Source organism: Labrus mixtus, chromosome 12 (genome assembly GCF_963584025.1).
Source record: "Labrus mixtus chromosome 12, fLabMix1.1, whole genome shotgun sequence".
Classification (NCBI taxonomy): domain Eukaryota; kingdom Metazoa; phylum Chordata; class Actinopteri; order Labriformes; family Labridae; genus Labrus; species Labrus mixtus.
In genome coordinates this window covers 2,878,547-2,901,046 of record NC_083623.1, presented here as the reverse complement: position 1 = coordinate 2,901,046, position 22,500 = coordinate 2,878,547, and the positions used below count along the sequence as shown (strand labels likewise).

At 42.4% G+C, this 22,500-nt stretch overlaps 1 protein-coding gene across 1 annotated transcript in view; it reads right to left on the bottom strand.

The window, feature by feature from the left end:
* cnksr3 (cnksr family member 3) overlaps window positions 1-22,500 on the bottom strand; it is a 47,003-nt gene that overhangs the window by 3,219 nt on the left and 21,284 nt on the right. Inside the window, exons 3-15 of the mRNA XM_061052728.1 lie at window positions 21,391-21,593; window positions 20,626-20,713; window positions 18,498-18,539; window positions 16,510-16,629; window positions 16,081-16,140; window positions 15,738-15,806; window positions 15,000-15,149; window positions 13,944-14,074; window positions 13,672-13,850; window positions 13,050-13,133; window positions 11,742-12,026; window positions 1,505-1,701; window positions 202-275 (exon numbers count right to left, since the gene is read on the bottom strand). Coding sequence (XP_060908711.1) covers window positions 202-275; window positions 1,505-1,701; window positions 11,742-12,026; window positions 13,050-13,133; window positions 13,672-13,850; window positions 13,944-14,074; window positions 15,000-15,149; window positions 15,738-15,806; window positions 16,081-16,140; window positions 16,510-16,629; window positions 18,498-18,539; window positions 20,626-20,713; window positions 21,391-21,593 — 1,682 coding nt within the window. The remainder of the gene's footprint in view (window positions 1-201; window positions 276-1,504; window positions 1,702-11,741; window positions 12,027-13,049; window positions 13,134-13,671; window positions 13,851-13,943; window positions 14,075-14,999; window positions 15,150-15,737; window positions 15,807-16,080; window positions 16,141-16,509; window positions 16,630-18,497; window positions 18,540-20,625; window positions 20,714-21,390; window positions 21,594-22,500) is intronic.

Genomic DNA, 22,500 nt, shown 5'->3' with positions numbered 1-22,500 from the left:
TTTTCTCTCTCTCTCTCTCTCTCTCCCTCTCTCTCTCTCTCTCTCTCTCTCTCGAGGTAGTTTCCGCAGCAGCCAGTGTGACCTGAGAGATGATGACTCAGACTGTCGGTGGTTTCTGTGTTTTTTGTGTTTTTTTTTTTTTCATGGCCTGATGTGACGATCCTTCACTACACGCAGCACAGACACACAAACACGACGTACTGTTTCCTCCTGCAATGTTTGGCCTGTTCGACGGAGAAGCCGGAGAGGTTGATGAATCCTTCTGCTTTCTCTGCCTGCAGAAAAAAAGAAAACATTGGAGCCTCTTTTGTGTGTTGTTATCTCGTCTCATCATCGTAAAACCGTGGTTTTCGAAACGGAAACATTTGGCGGTCAAGCCATCTGCAGTTTATTCTGTGTGAACCAGAAGTTCACATGCATACTGATGTATACAACGAACACAGCAAACATCTTGTAAAGCTAAGCCTGTTTTTTGTTTCTGTTGTTGTTGTTTTTTTGTTTGTTTTTTTGCCTCTATTCAGAGAGGACAATTGATAGAGTCAAGATCGGGTAGAAAGAGAGAGAAAGAGAGAGAGAGAGAGAGAGTGCCAACCTCCGGTGTTGAAAAATCAAGCCAATGTGGAAGTGCAAAATCCTGCAGTTCCTTGAGTGTCCACTAGAGGCTGGTTGCAGAAACACCAGAAGTCACACACACACATTCTAAAAAGCCTGTTTTTACAGCAGAGATTAACAACCAACTTTGGGTTGACTGAAAGTTAGGCTGAGTCAACATTTCCAGCATGGAGACCGCCATTCATGGGACTCCAGCGCCCCCTGCAGGAACAGATGGTTAACTTCACTCATGCTTCGTCCATTAAAGGGATACTTCACCCATTTGCATTATTGCAGTATTTTTTAATGGTCGTGCATCCCGCCCTCTTTTTCCCCTAAGATGGGAAATCTTTGTATTTCTAAGTCTGAAAAGGAACTGTGTGATCTTCATTTTGCGTCACTGGAAGCTGTTGCGGTTAGCGGGGTGAAACTACAACGCTAGTTCCTCATATTTTCGACCACTGAAGCTACAGACCAATCACAATAATCACCAATAATAAAGTATTTCTGATTCTGAATCTGAAATAGAGGACCTTAGTGGGAGTGGCTTGTGGTGCTGTGCATTCTGGGATTTGGTGTCTTTCATCCACATGAGCCAAAAAGACACTTTCTGCCTTTTCACGGCCAAGAAGGCACCAACTTCAAAATGTATTTCACATTTCTACATATATGACCCGATGTCAATACAGATTCATGTTTCAATGGGTGAAGTATCCCTTTAATATTTAGAGAATGTGATATTTTGGTGGTTTTGCAGTTGAGTTTTGTGAAATGGCTAAATAGCACCCCCTTGACATTTTCAAAAAGAGGTCCCCATAGAGGTTACTTTGACCTCCATGAATGAAGTTGCAGGTTGATTTGATGTGTATATTTACTGCTGTGTTTGTCGTGATGCTTTCCTCTTGTCACTCACCATCTGGTCTTTGTACCAGTACAGAGAACTCTTCTTCAGGACAAACCAGTATCTCTTCCATTTGCTCCCCAGGAAGCTGCGGCCCGCCTTCCTGCGGTGAAGCCAGCCCTCACAGTCCAACACGCCGAGATCCTTCACGGAAACCTGCCGCCGATTCATCCCCGCAAGCGACCTGGACAGGGCCGGTGCAGAGGAGAATAATTAAAGGTACAGGTGTATGCAAGTAGGAGAAACCAGTGGTGTAATGGTGCCGGAATAAGTGGGTGTACTCTTCATTATTGTTTTTAAGTGTCCCGTCCAGCAGAGGATAAACGGCCTCTGTTATAAACAGTGACATGTACGAGTGTGGGTACACTCCATACACCTGTGGGCTAGGCTGCCAGTAACACTTTTTCTGTTTGCACATCTATTTAATGAGACAGGTGCATGTGAAAGTAATGCGTCGGGACCAGAACGCTGCAGGTTAGACTGTGCAGGAGTTTTTTTTAGTTATTTAAATATTGACTTTGAACATACATCTTCTTTCTGTGTTACTAAAAAATTGAGCTAATGTTGCATCCGGTGTTTTAAAGAAGGTATGATTGGTGAGGTCAGAAAGCGTAAATCATTGATATTTGATTGTGTGAGTTTGTGCACACGTCACACTTCAGGCCACCCCTTCATAAGTCAGTGCCCCAGTTCGGCACAGCCCAGTCGAAGAAGTCTAGACACGCCCCTGCAAGTCAGCAAACTCAGAACAAACCACCAAAAAACGAAAATGAGCCTTACTCTGTTACTCTGATGTCCTTTGCTTTTGTCCCCTGCGCACTGTACAAACATTTAGATCAGCTGAGTTTGAAGTGCGACATAAACAAAATATAAAACATGGAGAATTGTTCTGCATCCTCTAAAGTCCTTTGTTACATAACTCCCCTGCAGCCAGCAGAAAAAGAGATCTTATCTACCAACATCTAAACATTAACGTTACACGTTTTGGTTTCAGTTCTCATCCTTTAAATGGCGTTACAAACTCCCTGCACTGCACACTAAAGCAACATGTTGTTTTAAGACAATGAACAAAGAGAAGTTTTAAAAAGGTCTTTCTCGTTACCTGCAGTCTGAACGTCCGGCGCGCTGTTGTCTTTTCACTCAGCAGTGGAGGAACTCGAGTCTCTCTGTGTGAGTTTATACATCGCCCCAAACCACAGAGTCAAAATCACACTCGCACATGCGAACGAATACCCACACCATCCTTCCTGTTTCACATGTTCTTTGACCCGTCTGCTCAGAGACGTCTAAACTTCCTCCAATTTCACTGTAAAGAAGAATCTGTAGCTGCATCATGATCTGACAACATCATCATTTGGAGTTGATTTACAGAGACGTTTGGGTTTCCTCAGCTTAGCTGCCTCTAAGAAATTCACAGTAAACAACAGCTTCACACGTCTGACTTACAACATGGTGGCTGAAAAAAATGTACATGTACCGTACTGTGCAAAAGTTTTCGGCAGGTTGTAAAGTAAGACTGCTTTCACAAATAGAAGTGGTATTAGTTTACTTTTTTATCATTTAACAAGTGAATGAACAGAAGAAAGATGGAAATCAAATCCAAAACCAGCTCTCTCAGAACGCTCCGTTTTGGTGTGTGTGTCTCTTTAAATGCAAGGAGCCCCCTCCCCCTCACCCCGTCCCTCTATTCAGTGTTAAAAGTTGTGTTGAATGTCTGTCCCTGGGACCCTCGTGTTGTGTTTTTATCTGGCTATAATTAGTGAAACCTTCAGTGAGTGAGTAGGGGCGCTGGTGGGGGCGGTGGTTGGTGCGCGCGCCCCGTATGTGGGGGCTGTGGTCTTCCAGGCGGGTGCCCCGGGTTCGAGTCCGGCCTGTGGCTCCTTTCCCGCATGTCGTTCCCCTCTCTCTGTCCCTGGTTTCCGACACTGTCCACTGTCCTATCTCTACAATAAAGGCGTAAAAAGGCCCAAAAATAAATCTTTAAAGATAAAATAAGGACCCAACAGATCTGAGACCAATCACATATCATCCTGTCGTAGTTTTTTCCCATCTCGGACATCAAGAGTTGAATTCTCTTGGGTGAGGAGTTTGACTTTTCAGCTAACTCACGTTTCCCTTCTTGAACAGGAAGATGTTGACTGAGGAAGGTAAAGGAGCGAAGATTGTGTTACAGTGTTATGCCACTTTGAGGAAATGACATCATACTAACCAAAAGACGTAGATGCAGCATCTCTTAAAAAACCCACAACTTCATGAAATCGTACAGTTGTGAGCGTGAGAACAGAAGAAGACAGACTGAGAATCACGATGGACGAGTTCAAGTGGATTCAAATGTATTTCATTCTTGTAGCGGTGCATCAGCCGACGGGTAAGAAAACTTTACAAATACAACAAACAAAGAATATCTTCATCAGTATAATTTAAAATACTTTATGTAATTTATCGATGGAGCATACGTGTCAGGAGGAGGGGTCAAAGGAACTTTACTAACTTAATACATGAATTCATTTGCACCAAATTAGCTGTTATTTTTATTACATAAAGTTGTATTTCTTCTCGCTGTACTTATGCTAATGATATTTGGTGTGAGAACTTCATATCTGATAAGAGGAGGAAGAGGGTTTTGGCGGCTGTGGCGCAGTTTGTAGAGTTGGTCATCTCTCAACCAGAAGCTTGGGGGTTCAATCCCCAGCTCCTGCAGCAACATCACCAAACACAGCATCCTCTGTCATCAGTGTGTGAATGTGTAGGTGTGACCTGCAGTGTTGAGTAAAAAAAAATATACAAGCTCAAGTCCATTTACCATTTAAAGCAGATGTTTGCTGCCAGAAAAAGAAAATAAGTGACATACGTGAAGTGGTGATTCTAGACTCGGTTAGGGACCTAGACAAAATTAATTGAGGGCCCCTACAACCACTGTTATATCTACCAGTGTCCTGACGCTCTTCCTCTTTGTTTTTCACTTCCAGACAAATCAACACTCTTCATTTTCCTTCAGTGATTTACAATGACAAACTTAAGCTTTCCCAGTTGTGATGAGATGCTAAGCATGTAATGAGAATAAGTGCTTTCAGATGGGGCCCCATTGGGGAGGTTTCCCACTGTCAATGCAGGATTTGCACATTTTGAGCCACTGCTGTTGTTTGAAGTTTTTCAGTTCCCTGCCTTGCCCATTGACAAGCAACGCCTCTGCGTATGTGTTTATTAAGAAGTCACTAAGAGGAAGTGACTCTTTACAAAATAGAAGAAGTAGATGAACATTTCTCTTTAAGAAAATAAAGACGCATGTGATGAGGGACAATGGATGAATTAAAATGTATTTAAAATGTTTTTATTTCTGAGAATGAAGCTTCAATTTAAAGGTTAGGATACATATAACACATGAACAGTTTAAGAGTTCATTGAGCACACCGTTTGACCCGTTAGGAAACAAACAAAGTAAACTTCTTCCCCACATTAACCTCAGATTGTCCCCATGATGACATTAAAAAGTCAGATTTGTATTTCTCTTAATATTTCAAACTTCTCTTATCTCTGCAGCAGGAGCTATTCTGCCTTCCATCTACAATGTAAGAGTTGGAGATGACGTCACATTGCCTTGTAGAAATGTGATAGATCAGAGTGACTGTGACAGTACTACATGGACTTGGACCAGTAGATCAAGAAACCCAGCAGTAGAGCTGATTAAACTTGGGCAGATTGCTGAAAACAGAGGATTTAAATCAGACAGACTGAGTCTGGGAGTGAACTGTTCTCTGGTTTTAAAGAAGGTCACAATGGAAGATGCTGGTTCTTTTGTCTGTCAACAGTTCAAATCAGACAAAAAAGAGGCTCCAGATGCTCCGGTGTATCTGCATGTTATCTCCAGTGAGTATTTACATTCAAAAGTTTTTCAGCTCTCTTTTTAAAACAATCATTTGAAACATGATTAAATTAACCATTACTCTGTTGAAGTTTGGTTTCAATTGTGTTATCTCTCATATCTCCATCCTCACCAGTGACTGAGCAGATGAACGGTGATGAGGCGACATTTAACTGCTCTGTGTCGACGTTTGACGGGTGTAGACAAACAGTGAAGTGGCTGTTTAAGGGTGAAGATCTTGAAAAACATCGTCATGGTGTGAGGACATCATACTCTCCCTGCACTGCCTCTGTGACCTTTCCGACTTATCATGAAATCTACAAATCAAGCTATAAGTCACTGGAGTGTAAAGTGAGTGTTGGTGACGGAGGGCAACTGTTTCCCTTCAGACTTCAGCCCTCAGATGAGAATCCAGGTAAGATCTGTATTATTATAATTTTAGATAACTGTTATTGTAATGATTGAGCAACTAATGCTGCACTTTGCTCATGTGAAAAATGAAATTAAATATTTACTCAATAAAGTAACTTTGAACTATTTGAACTTTAATCTTCAAACTTAATTTTTATGTAAAAGCTTATTAAAGTGTGTATATCTGTTCAGGTGAGGTCACTACAGAATCGGCAACATTCAAATCAACAAGACCGACTGAAAACAACAAAACAACAACCGAATCTGGAGTCAGTTATCATGGTAAACGGTATAGTACTGTAAGGAATCATAGTAAACGGTATAGTACTGTAAGGAATCATGGTAAACGGTATAGTACTGTAAGGAATAACAGTAAACGGTATAGTACTGTAAGGAATAACAGTAAACGGTATAGTACTGTAAGGAATCACAGTAAACGGTATAGTACTGTAAGGAATCACGGTAAACGGTATAGTACTGTAAGGAATCACGGTAAACGGTATAGTACTGTAAGGAATCATAGTAAACGGTATAGTACTGTAAGGAATCACAGTAAACGGCATAGTACTGTAAGGAATCAAAGTAAATGGTATAGTACTGTAAGGAATAACAGTAAACGGTATAGTACTGTAAAATAAATACATTTTTTTTGTTTTTTCTAGCAACAAAGACAGATGTGTGAAACATTTTCCATACAGTCACTAACTTGTCCATAATGCTGACAAGAGGAGATAGTAGAAATACAATAAACAAGCAGACACATTACCACAATACAGGCGACAGATGATACACATTCAAAAGGACATCTCCATGCATACATGACAAATGACCTTATTATTTTATTGTATAACAGATTTATTTTCTCTTCAGTAGAAGTGTAATTTGTCTTTGTTCTCTTTGCAGCCCAGTGGAGGTTGATCGTTGTTGTGTCTGTGGGTTTGTCAGCTCTCATACTAACTGTTGTGACGGTCAACATATGGGCAAAAACGAAAGGTGAGAACCTTCACAGATTAAAATCATGAACAAGATGTTCTTATGAACACACAGCAAAAGTCGACTCTGTCTCTTGTTTCTTCTTCAGGGAAACAAACACATATGGATGAAAACATGGTGAGTTCTTCTAACCAGTGTTTGTGATATTAGGCCCTGTGTCCACCTGGCGTTTTTTTTTCTGGGCAGAAAAGCGCTGGCTTACTGCATGTTTCATATTTCAGATTGTTTATTTCCCAATCAGACACGGAGCAAAAGGAATATTTGTACAAGACGTGATCTGAAAACAAAACAAAAAGACACTCAGAAAAAAGTGTAATGTGGACACATTGCTCAGCTGATTTTTATGAGGTGGATAAAAAGGCCAATAAAGTATTCGAGTCCTTGTGAGAATAGGAATTGGAATTGTAAAATGATCTTTTTTAGAGTGTTGGATTGACTGTGTCGTGTTGTTTTTAGCAGGTGAATGATGACCACGAAGATGATGATGCTGTGAACTATGAAAACATCAGATCTCCTGCGGAAGAATGACCAAATCTTCTGTCTCTGTCAGACTACACAGATCAACGACTCAAGTTTCTATGAGTTCTCGTAGTCTCTCCTCTACATGAAGGAAAACCTCCCTCCATCTGTGAACTTCTCTGTTGGATTGAAAATCTCAGTTTTCCATTAGAACAAGAATTTGTCTAAATACAAAGATTCAATGTAAACGTCCAGAAAATGCACAGAAATGTAAAAAAATAATGGCTTCTCTCTGAAGTTGAGGATGCATGACCACCTTGTCAGAAACTAAAATGAATGTAAATACATGTTATATACACACTATGTGTTAGCTTATTTAAATTTGACAACATTAGTGTTTTTTTTTTTGCATGATAGGTGTCACTGTCAACGATTTATTATGGAGCTGAACAAAGCATGAACTTTTGAATTAGATGTGCCATAATATGAGAATCTTTTTACAGAAGCACACAAGTAAACCATCCTGCTTCCTGCATAGAAAATACTTTACATGTTAAAACGTTTTAACCACATTTGATGCTGTGCTTCCTTTGGGTAAAATAGCCCATGGCTGTGTAATTCACTCCCCGACCACCAGAGGGCACCATCGCCCGTTGAAAAACGACTTCAACCCTTCCTCATTCAAAGAGCCTTCTGTCAGTTTAGCTTCCTCTTACCTGTTGTTTTATACTCGTTTTTAATCTATAGCACTTGAGTTTGTTATCATTATTAAGGTTCAGATTGTGCTTAAAATGTGCTGAAGTATTGATGTAGCAGTAGAAGGATTGTGTTCATATTTGATGTGTTTAGATGAAACTGACCTCATGATGTCATTTTGCTCTTGATTTTTTTGTTAGTTGTGTCCTGAGGTCAGGCATCACAGATGTAAATAAATTATCAAGTTAACATTGGCTCAGCATTTGTGTCGAAGTTTTTACAGGCTTACAACTGCTTCAGATGACAGATTTTCTTTGTTCCTTTTTCAGAGCACGAGTTATTAATTTCTGTCAGGACCTAAAGACAGTTTCAACCAAAATCTGGAAAACTGTAACCGGGTGAAAATGATGAATTCTGCCATTAATCTGTTCAATGGATGTCCTGTAATTACTTTTAAAGATTCTGTTGAAACAACGTTTTTTTTTTTTTAAAGATACGTTTTTTTAAAGTCAGACCACAGGAGAATAGTTAACTTTTTTTTTTTTAAAGGTGCATAAACCTAACAAAAGGGCAACAGTAGCCTCATGGTTAGTTTGTGCGCCCCATGTACGGAGGCTATAATCCACTAGGCGGACGGTCCAGGTCTGAATCTGACCTGTGGCTCCTTACCGCAGTCATTACCCACTCTCTCTCCTCCTTATTTCAGACTCTATCCACTGTCCTGTCTCTGAACAAAGGAATAAAAATCTTTTAAAATAAATTGCACTTTATTTCTATATTTTGTACAAGTTACAGAGCATCTCAGAGACATCTTACTGCATAGCTTTGGATTCATATACACAAATCAGTGACTGTTATAAAATACTTCAGAATACTGAGACTCAGAATATGATGCGTGTCATTTGGCAACAACAACAAAACCTTTACAAACAGGAACATCCAAAGGTAAGAAATCCTGTCTCACTCTTATATCAATGTCATGTTCAGTCAACAACAATCTAACTTTTGAAATGTAAAACAAATGCTCTCATCAATTTCCATAATTCAATCCAGCAAAGGATATAGGAGGTCATCTCTGTGATATTTACAGTATCCATTACACTCTGTTAGTCTTTCATACAAGCTTTCAAAACGTCTGCATAATGTTCTGTTAGTATAAAGGCACCTAACATGAATCAGAAACACTCTTTAGAAAAGATTATCAAAACATCAGAGGATCCAGAACGCTTCCCTGAGGAACTCCTTCACAGAGTTTTTCCACAACGGTTCAACAAGAAACCTCAAACACTCAGGCGTTCTTCAGAGAACATTCAGAGGGACCACTGGCGTTTTAAGTACAGTGCAGTATGCCACACCTGAAATATTTACGATCAGTTATTTACCTGAAATGTTGAGCAGCTTCCAACGGACAACTCTGCCAAAGGATGGCAGCACACGTTTTCAGAGATAAAGATTTTAAACTGGAATTTTTAAGGTTAAGCCTTTAAAGTACAGCATGGGGTTTTAAACACTTAGAATGAAACTTTTAAAGGCTTAATATGCGACAGCGCTTCATCAGCTTGTTTATGCTTCACTCAGAGGCTCAAACGTTTTGCATACATGGTTTTTGTTTTCCTGTGAACCCCTCCCTCTCTGGTCATTATTTCTGCCTTCATGTGGGTGAGGAGAGATTGCACAGCCAACTCAGGGACGCTGTGGCTACGGGCATGATGGTGAGACGTCTGTACAACTGAAGGAGAACCAACAGATTTTCCTCACCAAAGATACACCTTTCTATGGCCCGCATGTTATCAGAACTTGTCTGCTGCTCTCCGTCTCTCAGATACTTGCTGGCAAATCAGGAAGAGAGGGGCGGGGGAAGAGTGGAAATAGGAGGGGAGGGTAGAGCTGAGGGATGAAGGAGGAGGGGCCAAATAGCGTTTGTTTTGGTCTAAAAGGCTGCTCTGGAAGTCGCATACTAAGCCTTTAAAGAAAAAATATGAGCAAAATTCCTGAAATGTTCTCTCCACCAGTGGAGTTGGATAATATCCTTTTTTATTTCCACCAAATTTTTATTTGACTGTCTTCTTATATTGTTTTTCAAATGAAATCTTGTTGGTAAACTCATAATTAATGTATTACTTGTTTAGAGTATTTAGTATCTGCACTTTAAAAACAAGTTAATATAATATAATGTCGTCTCAAGACTTCAAAAGGTTTAAAAATATTCAGTAACCATGTTGACCTCTTGTATTCGGATTTGCTTTGATTTGCTTTTGAACTCTGAAAAGAAAAATCCTTTCTGTGATAAATGAATAATTTGGTCTGCGGTGATAAAAACAATCTATAAACATATGTACAAAGAATCACACACACTAACCTCTAGTAATGATTCTTGAGATGAGAGGCACTAAGAGCTCCTGAGTTTAAGAGAAACATTGCAGCAGCTGTGAAGTTTAGAGACACTTCATTATTTTCAGATGACAAAAACACTGAGCTTTGAGTTTTTTGCTCAGTGCTGAATTTTGATGTTGAGCGTTTTTGGATGGTTTGGATTTGAATGATTCTGATTCTGCTTAATGTCCTTTTTTTATATAAAAAGGAGACAAAAATTTATCGAAAACAAAAACCAGCTTTATTTTCAGCAGATATAGACGGCCTTCAGCTGAGATTTAAGGTTATTTGAACTCTTTTTTTGAACGATTAAAAGGCTTAAAATGGTTAAAGCACAAATAAAACAAATGCTCGTCGCCACACAAGCTGAAAGTTAAATGTTATCCGACGTTTTTTCCCCCTCAAGGTAATCTTTCTGTATGAAGGATAAGTTTGTTAAAACTTTGTAATTGAAATGTTATTCAATGTCCATTGAGCAAAGCATCAAAAATAACTTTATACATATAATAAAAGTGGTTCTTAAGTGGTGGATCTGGATCCAAAAGTGGGTCATGGGTCAGACGAATGTAGCGTCTGAGGTCCAAACTGCACCATGTTTCATTAAAAAAATCTGATTGGTTAAAACAAAGTTGTCATTGAGGAGTGGGTGGTTGGCTCTGGGGCTCAAGCAGCTGAGAGCCACTGGTGAGCCGTTATAGATGTATTGATACTTCAGTGAATAATTTAACGACTGTTGGGTTTCCTACTTGTACTCTTCATCAGCAAAGAGAAAAAGTCCAAATGTTCCAGAGAGAGTCGGTTCAAGACGTCGAGGTTTCAGCTGATAAATTCTTCTCCGGTGTCTTTAAGGCTCTAAGGCTGAACATTTGAGATGTGTGTTTGTTTTGACAGAAGTATTGAAACATCTTTTTAACTATAATCCAGTGATTGGTCCATGTGGAAGAAATATTTTACAAAACACTGAGAGAGAGAAATCCCAGAGGCTTCACAGAGGATGAAGGTTTTCATGAGGCGCTTAAAGGTGCAGCGTGAGGGATTTCAAGCATCCAGAGTCAGCACAGACACGGTAACACCTTCCCCTTCACAAGTTTGTGGGACGGCCTGCGGTGACTGCAAATGGTAAATGGACTTGAGCTTATATAGCGCTTTTCTAGTTTTCCGACTACTCAAAGCGCTGAAAAACTGCGCACAGAAAACTGGCATGGTAACTATGGAAACAGAATAGTAGTTTTTTTGTAGAAAATCTTCCACCATCAGATCTTTGATTCAGTCCAGACGTTGTTTTCTGTGATCTCCAGTTTTTTTAAGTATTTGCCAAACTAAGTTCTTCAGTTCTTCAAGGCCTTAAACTCACAGAATTTTTTTTCCTGTCAACGTCCTGAAGTTCTGAATAAAAAACTCCTTCCCCCCTGATGGAGCCGGATGAGAGATTTGAAACCACGATCAGCCTCCGTCAGTGGCTGAGCAGCCTGAGACGAGCCAGCAAACCTCCGAGCAGCGACGTGGACTGTTTGTTTACAGCAGCAGAGCTGGAGGGCGAGGACTTTTTGGACGCTGCTTCCTGGTAAGGGATGGTGGCGCTGTTGTGCAGGTCGGCGTTAACGAAGCACTGGCTGCCTCTGATGTGGTCGACGCCGCGGACAGACGGGTGTCCTCGGTACGGCAGAGGGTAACACGGCTCCTCCTCCGTGATGGTGCTGATCCCCTCGTTACTCAGATATCTGTGCAGAACGCTGTTACCTGAAGAGGACGAAAGGCGGAACGATAAAGAGTAAAAAAGTAATGTACGAGAGTGGGGATGTGAGCCATTAGCCAGGTGACTCTCGCTTCTCGACACCAGAATTATCAGTCAATTAAACAAATTATTCACATTTTTAATAAGGTACGTTATCGCCCACAATGCCCGTTTAATGTTGTGTCTAAGCTGTAATGCAGCCGCCCGCCACTAGAGGGGGCTGTAGCTCCAGTTAAAGGCTGCACGCTAAGTGTTCAGTCAAAGTTAAGCATAGTTTATTTATCACTGTTTTCTGTGCCTTTTCTCAACTTTAGACTCATTATTTAGAATTTATATATCATCAACAGCTGATGACTCAAATCACTTCACACTCAGAGGAATCGTCAATAAACATCTCGCAGTGAGATGGATTAAGCTTTTCTTCTGTGTTAAGACGAGTCAAAACGCGACATTTCAATCAAGGATGTGGATATCCCCTTCTCTCTCTCAGCTTCCTCGTCCATGACACGCGAGCGACAGAGAGGAAAATAGAAACAGGGGTCGGGGTTAAAACGATGCGTGAGACGATAGATCAAGCTGGTTTTGTCGCTGACGTTGCCTTGTGTCGATGCTGTTAGCACAGGCTGTCTGACGATAGACAAACTATTTTTACAAAAAGTGAAAGAAATGAAACGGAGCAGAACATAAAAGTATGGTTGTGCAAATTCATTAAAACCTTGTAAAAGACGCTGCAGGTTTATGTGAAGTCAATTCTGACCTTCTCACTTTAAGCATCAGGGTAAAACTCTTACTGCGTGTTTGTTAATGTTAAACTCCTATAACAGTCGAGGACACGGTGCTTTCCTCGAGGTGAAGTAATCAGCTGTGTCCATGCAGCAGCAGCTCTCGGGGTTAATAATCGACGCCGTAAGAATTCAAAGCACGCGGCCCTCCTTTTCTGCGGTTTGTCTGAGGATGTTAATGAGGCAGACAGGCGGCCATTACCGATAACATTAGAATACATTCACTGTTTGACAGGAGGAGCTCACCTTTGCGTCCCTTCACACCGGGTTTGGAGGAAAAGTCGGACACTCCTGAAATCTCTACAGGCATGGAGACGGGTCGGGGTTTACCTGCAAAGCATCCACACACAACAACAAAGCATGAAGATCAGTATCATGATTCATTAAGAGGAAGAGCAGCCTCAGCGACCCCTGAAGTTTGATCTGTCTCATCTTTTGAATTTAACGGGGGTATTCAGTTAAATTTGATTCTTTTTAAGCTCAAATCCAAATAAATTCTTAAATTCTTCCAGGCTTTCTGAGGAACTTTCAGGTGTGCGTTGATTTTGGCGCCCCCCTGTGGACAGAGCAGTGTGTGCTGATCTTGTCCTGTGTTTTCTGACATTAAAGAATCTGATCTTGATTTCTTTGCACAGTGACATTGTGAACATTTGCTGCATAAAGTGCAAGTCGTCTTATCTGATACCTTCCCCATGGCAGCAGTTTCAGACGTTAAAAATAAAGAAATCAGCTGCTGAACATCTCGTTTGCTTTGGTAGTTTAGCATCAGTTTGTCTGTTTCATAACCATTTTAAATCTCCTCGCAGGCGCTTTAAGATCTTATTGGGGGTCCTCATAGGTATAAATGTTTGTGTGTTTGTGCACTCACAGCGAGCAGAGGAGTGCTGTCTGAGGGGGACCGCTTTGTTGACTTGAGCTGGGGGGCTGACAGACGTCGTCTTCTTGTTGTCAATAACACTGGAGCGTCTCCGTGTGTCTGCGTCCAGACACGAGTTCGGAGACTTGGGTCGCATTTTGACACATGGAGACACGTTCATGTTGGCGTCTCTTCAGGAAGAGAATACAGGAGAACTGTTCACGATGGATGAAGGATAAGTGTGGGGAAGGATCTGTGATGAGCTGAATCAGGGCGCTACTCACAGTGGTTTGTACGGTGCTGCGGGGGGAGGAGGGACGTACAAGTCCAGCAAAGTGGTCTTTCCTCTCTTCGCAGGAGCGTCTGATGGTTCTGGCTGCGGACATTTGATAAGACCCGGAACTCCCTGAGACATCTGGGCGGGGTGAGAGGAAGAGGAATTAGAACGGAGACGGAAATGGTGTTTATCAAAACAGCAGCAAGGTGTTTCATCCTAAGCAGATAAAACAGAAGTCTTGTGTTCCCTTCAGCGCTGTGTTACAAAAACTCATCTGAAGAAGTTTAAGAGAACTGAAGTGAAGGAGTGAAGCTGAGGTACAGACAGACTGACTTCAGATCTGTTTTGATAGATTAGAGACTGAACACACCTTCAGAGGTCTTCACAGGAATTTTAGACACCTATCTTCCCTTAACACACATCCTGACCCGCTGTCAACACTCAAGGTGATTTGGTGAAATCATGATTGTCACATTGTTGAGTACCAAATGAGTCACCTTCCAAAGATGTCTGACATCAACACAGCCTGATGTTTGGGAGTGTTTCCTGTCCGGTTTTTTTCCCCCCTGGAAAAGTAAAGAAGGGATCCATTGTTCGCACACACACACCCCTCAGAGGAGCAGCAGACCGGGTGGCTGCTGTGTTTTCTGCTCGGGTTGCTCACAAACAGAAACAGCTTCACTGGAACTACGATGACGGATGAATGAGGACACACCGGGGGGGGGGGGGGGGGGGGTACTGAGACAGGCTCAATCCCACCTTTAAAGCAGTTTTCCAGATGGAAAAGAAAGGGACCACCCTCCTCTCTCTCTCTTTTGCTACTTTACTCCTTTTTCTAATCGTCATCCTTTAAAGTGTGGCATTGAAGAGCGTTTTAACCAAGCAGCAACCTCCGCTGTTGAAAAGGGAAGTCGACGCACAAGTGCCAAAATCTGCATTTTACAGCAGAAAATAAACATGATTCAGCCTGGTCAAAAAAACAGAATGTGTTGGATTTCTGTACCGAGCTCAAAGGCACTTCAGCGGAGTCCACGTTCAAAAGCGTTTAACTGGGTCCGCTCACCTGTACGCTGGGCGGTCTCCAGCGCAGGTTCTTCAGCGGAGCGGCTGTGAAGCCACCAGATATCCCCGACGGCCTCTTCTTCACCACGATGACCACGCCTCCAGACTCGGCCCTCAGCTTCTCCACCAGGTGCTTCAGCTGCCAGCCCACCTGACCAATCACAGAGCAGGACTCGGTAACTGAGGAAGCACCTAATAAACTCTGCGGCCTGCTTAAAGATTATTTCGAGCATCTGAGCAGAAACCATTTGAGAGATTTCTACGAAGAGCAGGGAGGAAGCAGAAGTGCTTAAAAAGCTAAATAAGCTACAGCAGCTCTTTTCAAAGGTAGAAGACTCATTTCTGTGAAACTGTGATTCTTTGTATGAGACGTTTTAAAAAAAAATGTGGTCAACCTTGAAACATTGTTGTTGACACATCCATATTTATTAGGGTTTTGATTAATACCATTTTCTAAAAAGACCACAGCGAGCGCTCCTGAGCTGTTGGGTTGTTTAGTGCCTTGCTCAAGGGCACCTCTGCAGTGGAAGGAAGCAAACTTGCACCTCTCCAATTTTCAGATTTGATCCGCACTGGGACTTGAACCGGCGACCCTCCGCTTCCCAAGCCAAGAATATTACCATAACAGCAACAACAAACAAATCAATCATAAAAGAAGAAGACAGGAAAAACAACACCTACATCAAATGACATCACACATAATAAATAAGAACTGGATTGAATGTGGTCATTAACTCACCACTGTCTGTCTGTTGACCTGAACCACTTCATCTCCTGCATGAATCCTCTGAGTTTTATCTGCAGGAGACTGAGGAGACAACACACACACACACACACACACACACACACACACACACACACACACACCGGAGCATCAACACACGTGTCTGAACGTTGATTAATATGTGATGGGGCTGCTTGATAATGGAATAAATCATAATCCTTATTATCCTGTTTTCATGAACGTAGGAAGCCAAAAGTGTTATTTGAAATTGAAACTGGATTAATTGTGTGCTGTTGTGTTTAAATTGTGTTCAAGACGGACTGAACATGTGGAAGTGAAGAACCAGCCGCAGACTCACATTCTCTGTTGTTCCTGTGATGACGTGGAGCCCGTCGTAGGTGGACTTGATGTATATACCCTGTGAAATAGAGCACGTTTAGAAACCTCAGCGTTAACATATATCTTCTATATAAATCCCCTTTCTCTATAATCTCCTCCTGCAGTCGTGGTTCTGGAGGTTTTTTCTTCTCTCTGGACCTACATCTGTTTCTGTTTAAGACTCGGTGCTGATTGTGGTTCATGGTGCAGCCATAAAGTACCTGTTAGTGTTTCTGAGGGGAAGTCGGCTTGAGTTGTGGCTTCTTCTTTTTTAACTGTGCTCTGCACTTATCGGACCGAGATGTCCCGCTGATACGGTTCTGAATGTGAACCATGACGTGTGTCCTATATGTGTACCCTGCATTCTTTTCTTAATGCAGTAACATATAGTGTATTTTACTGAGCTCACCAGTCCCTCTCCGGGCTTCACGTTGATGATGTGCACCTCCTCCAGACAGGACATGTCACTCTTTGAGGGGTCAGAGGTCGCCTGCACCGTCTTCTCACAGACGCCGTTCAGAGCTCGAGACTGAAACACACACAAGAAGACAGTTAACAGTTTATCAGATTCATTAAAATCTATTTCTATAGCACTGATTAGAAACGCACTGATGCATGAGGACACAGTAAATCAAGAATACCAGGTTTAGACTGGTCTGTTTTATCAGCAGGTAAAGACAGAAACTTGGTCACGAGCTCCCTCATATTTAAGCCTCCAGGTCGTGTCTCAGGATTTAAGGCCAATTTAACAAACTGCATGAAGTCGACCAATGGGACATCACGGGACGGAAAGAAACAAGAAGTCCAACAGCTCTACATGCTGCAGCAGAGAAGCTGTTGATTCAGATGAACACAAACAGGAGAATCTTCCCGGAGCCGGAGGCCTACACAAACAGTCCACGGCCTCATGTTATCATTACACTGAACCCTGAAACCCAGCAGGGGATCTGAGGTCACGACGAGCGGGGAGGAAATTACAAGTAAACAAGAGAAACCGTCTGCTTAAAGATAATCCCTGCATTTCCTTTTTGATTGCTTTGGAAATTTTGATGATTTTTTTGCAGCATGTTTTTTTTCCCCTCGGTCACATGACAACAAACTAAACGTCTTTAAAGCTTCAAATCAGCGGTGTTGGTTTGTTGCTGTTCTCAGGCTCTCCTGCTTCTTTTATCTTTCTCTGCAGTGTTTCCCTCGTTGTCACCTGGACAAACAGACCGGACCAGTCTCTCAGTGACTAACAGCACTCAGGCCTATAAATCTGTCACTGCTCCGACTTCTCAAAGACAACTGTAGTGTTGTTGGGCAAGAGGACGGAAGAGATTAACAAGCTTCAGGACAGGAAGTGAAAACTGTTAGGGACACCAGAAATACCCTGGAGTTTCAGGAACTTGAACTTTCTTTACTCAAAATGTCAGAGGACCCGTCATTGTTCTCAGGGAAAAGAAAATGTTTTCCTGTTGACCAAAAGCAACAAAACCCAACGTGTGTATAAGAGGTGGATGTCAGTTTCAAACGTGAAGTATTGAGGTGCATTCCCTCTAATGGCCAGCAGGGGGCGACTACTCTAGTTTCAAAAAGGGTCCCAATTCTGTAAAATAGAAAAAAAACTACCCGATTAATAATCTCAATAGCTAGTTTTAAGTCCTCTGCAAAATGTCACAGATTTTTCACTTTTAGAGTCAAAGAGACGTTTCTCTTGACAGATACGGTCACCGCAAACACAGCTTCTAACTCAAAGCTAAAAAAGGTAGTGAGCAGGGTCTGAAGTTGACTTTCTGACTCACCAGCCGAGGAAGCAGGTAGATGACAACAATCCAGCTGACAAGACCACATACTCGCTACAAGCTAGCTGTTTAGTTAGCCTGAAGGCTCATTGTGCGTCCTTTTGTTTTGTTTTGTGTAATATGAAAAAACCCTAAAGAGGACATGTACAGAAATGAAGGAGTGAAACCTGAGCGTCATGGACATGAGGATAATTCAGCACAAACAACAAAGAGAGAAGAAGGGAGGGGGGGAGGGGGGGAGGGAGGCTCATCCGTCCGCCTCGCTGTGTTTGCAGAAAAGTTTCAATAAGACCAGGATGTGTTTTTACTGATACGAGGTTTTCACTGCTGATTTATGAAGCTTCATGTCTTATTAGAAACCGATGTGAGGACTGAAAGTGATTTAACATCAGCTGATTCAGGTCTCTGGGAACGCCGCCGCCGCCAACAAGAAGTCTTATCTAAGACAGGAAGAGGATGGTCCTGACTGAGCTGAATAAACAAACCTGTAGATTCACACAGTGAACTACACGGGACATTTAGAGACATGACAGGAAAGGGAAATGTGTGTGTGTGTGTGTGTGTGTGTGTGTGTGTCTCCAAACATGCAAGAAAAAGGAGAAGCAGTACTCACCACTTCCAGAATCTTCTCCTCAATCTCATAAACAGTACAGTCCTGCAATTAAAAGAGACACAAAGTCTGACATCTGCAAACATCTGTGTGTGGATCAAGACAAGAGAAACAAAGTCTCTCCCGCTTTAAACCGCTACTATCAGTTCACATATTCAAGAAATATTTGTGTGTTTAAAGAGGGAAAAAAAAGGGTTTGATGTCATTTATTTCTAGAACATAAAAGTCTTCTTTCATTTGGTGTCTCTAAAATGTAGAAATATTGTTATTTAAAAAAAAAATAATGTATCTTTCACTAAAACAGAAACTCTGTGACTCAAATATCCCAACAATCACACGGTGACAGGAAGATGTAAGATAGACTGAGAAACATTTAGCCTAGGAGACAAATATTACAGAGTATTATAGAAACATGACCCTCCATATAAAGAAGTAAAGAAACAGAAACAAGCTGTCCTGTCTGAAAAGAAGGGGAAGTTCTAAACTTCTCCTATCTCATGAGAGCGTTTCCCTCTCAGCAGTCTGTCATGAAGAACTCCGAGTGTGGTAGCGGGAAAGCAAATATTTGAGAAATGACAGCCTACAGGAGAGTGAAACCAGAGGGAGGGACAGCGAACGCCTCCCAGAGACACGGAGAGGATTCCTCCTGCGGTGGGAGAAATAACAGCTCCCTGTTAAAACGGGCTGACAGGATGATTGCATGACAGCGCAGCAGGACGACGCCTTCGACGCTGCTCTCACTCTAACACTCATGTAGGGAGACGACGCGCTGCAGGAGACGTCCAACTGCACAGCTAACACTTCAACTGGGAATCCTTAAAGCTGCAGTGTGCTTTTTTTTTTAAATGATCAGACTTCTTGATGTCATTAGAACAAAATCAGGAATGTTTACAGAGCACACCTTAACACCTGCAGGAGAACTCTCAAAAGTCACCAGTGGACGTTTTCCCGCTCCGATAATTCTCGATGAATTAAGTCGAAGATGCTTCAACATGAACACACAAAGCAGAATTAAAAATGATGCACTGAATTATCAAAACTGTATAAAGGATCAGGACATGACTTGCCTTTTTAACTGGTTTTGTTTCAGCTGAGTACCAAATACAGAAGGATCAATACCTTCATAAATGTGTTGATAATAGATCGATTTATTAATCCTGAAGGGGGAAATATTGTAACTGAAATATTCTCTGTTCGGGCCTTTCTCAAACTAATCCCTACACTCTCTCCCTACACACTTCCCCTCTGTTTGCACGCTCGTATTGAGGGTCCGCCACATTGAGTGAAGTGGGAGTGGGTTGTTAAACCGTCCAATAGGGAGTCTGCACTGTTACTGACTTACTGAACAGGTGAAGCACCTTTCACTGCTCGTCACGGGAGATGCTCCAAAAATAAAAGTTCTGAATTATCACAAATGTAAATGAGCTCATAGCTAACTCTGCTAAAGCTAATTATCTGTTACACTGCCCCATGGCAAAATAAACAAATAAAATAAACTGTACAAACGTAAACGCCTCGAAGTAAGATTAAAAATAGTCGACTTAAAAATCAATGTTTTCGTCATATTCAAGATCTAATTGACGACTTTCTAGTCTTGAAAACATCGAGTGTGATTTAGCGGAGACGTGTTTCATGACTACAAAAAACATTTAGAAGTGTAAAAGCAAAGAATTGGAATATGTAGTTTGTTGTGTCTCTCATACTGTGGAGTGACTTCAATGAGTCTGCTTAACGTCATGGTTTAATCACGGTTACATAAAGTTCCTGTTTCTGTAGGAGTGAGGGGAGTTCATCCCAAAGCTTGCTGCTGTATCATCACCGTCCCCGTTAATGAAAGGAGCTGCACGCAGCTGTGGGCGGGACGTCCCATGAGTTCTCTCTCTCTGGAGGGTCAGGCCTTTACGTTTCTAAACTACACCAAAGATGTTAGGCTGCTGTTCCGGGACATCGACAGAGATCTGACAGAGAGTCACGATCTGAAGGGCTCTGAGCACATAAACAGAAGTTATCGTCCTCATCTTCAAAGCCTGAAAATAATCAGTCCAACATGAGAAGTCCGACTACAGTTCACGACCTTCTGTTTAACACGGGCCTCCAGAACAGGAAACGTTAGCGTTTGAGAGTCTCTCACCTTCTGCACGGTGGAGGTGAGCTCCAGACACAGGTGGATGATTCGGCTTTTGGTGGAGGTGAAGTCGTTGGCGCTCGTCAGAGGCGTCCTGCACAGAGAAAGAATTGAAGCATTAAAACAACATTGATTGCACAAACACGCCGTCTTCGTTTCGGTATTGGGAAGGTATCCATCCGTAGGAGCATGTCTTTGGACTGTGGGAGGAAGCCGGAGAGAACCCACACATGCACAGGGAGAACATGCAGACTCCACCCAGAGAGGCTCCTGTCCGACGGGGATTTGAACCTCCTCGCTGTGAGGGGACAACGCTAACCACTGCACCACCGAGCAGCCTATTGGGACCGTATTTCCCTGCAGATTCTGTTAATCAAAACAAGAAATGACCCAATACTGGGTGCCTGATACTTCTTTTTGTTGCCGTGGTAGTGAGGACTTGACTACGACACGAGTGTGATCAGGTGTGTGTTAGCGTCAGTACAGTAACTCCTCAGTGTGTGTGTGTGTGTGTGTGTGTGTGTGTGTGTGTGTGTGTGTGTGTCAAACAGCTGCAGTGAACTGGAATGTTCTTCATGCTGATACAAGCGGAGAGAACCTGAAGGACTCAAACAGTCGACAGCGCACACACACACACACACACACACACACACACACACACACACACACACACACACACACACACACACACACACACACACACACACACACACACACACACACACACACACACACACTGGTTGTATTGAACGGGTTGGACAGTTTGTGTACCTGTCCAGCCAGCCCAGCAGACTCTTGGCGGCTCCGATGAGCTCCATCACGGCGGTCAGGAACTCGTTGGAGGGCTGGTGGGAGATTTTGCTGTTGTAGATGGGGTTCTTTCGGCGCTGCGACACCGCGCTGTTCAGGTTGTGATGAGCCGCTCTCATCTTCCCCACCAGAGTCTTCAGGTTGTCAGACTCCACACCGTGATTCTGTCCAAACACAACAGAAGAGGAATGACTTCAGACGCGATTAATGCAGTAGAGATATGGAGAAATCATGCGCGTTAAGGAGTCGATGTCAACAAAACAAAGAAGAGAAAGAAGCTCAGCCGATGGACAATGTATTCCCAGAGTTGGTGGATAAGACACGCCCACTCACACACACACACTGATTAGAAGATGACCTAGGTTATTTGGCCATCAGTGACGACTCGAGAAGCAGCAATGACACTTCTGCGACAGAAAATGTGGTCTGAGGTCCAGAGTCTCCTGTAGACCACGACCACGGCGGTCCAGAGCAGTATGAGTTTGAGCCGTCAGCACAGACAGCGAGTGCTGAGGCAGTCGATGTTGAGGACAGGGAGGGGCGGGAGAACGTCTCTGATTGGTTTGTTGACGAAAACTGGCACAACATAAGTCACCTGCAGTAGCCAGGTTCAACCTGTAGAGGGCAGTCACTTTGCACATTCCTCACACAATATGCAAAATGTGAAGTCTTTGTAGTCAACTGTCGAGATTTGGACCCGAATTGATCAACAACACTATTTAATACTCGTATACAGAAGTTTACAGATGGAACAAGTAGTCTGGGGGTTTACTCACTCTGGCAAAAAAACTTTTTAAAAAAATACTAATTTGTTAAAAGGAAGCCTGAACCAAAACCTTCCCATCAAACGCAGGAATTAAAAATTTCTCATGACCCCAACATGACCCGACCACCCTAACCAACAACACACACACATTCCTTTAAACCAGTCACCATGGCGATGATCTGCCTAAAGAAAATAGTCCACACGGCGTCTACCTCGAGCCAAACCAAAACCCAGAGGCGACCTGTGGGCCAGTTTACAGGAAAGATGATTAAAACCAGTAATGACGAGCGATAAATAAAAACTGA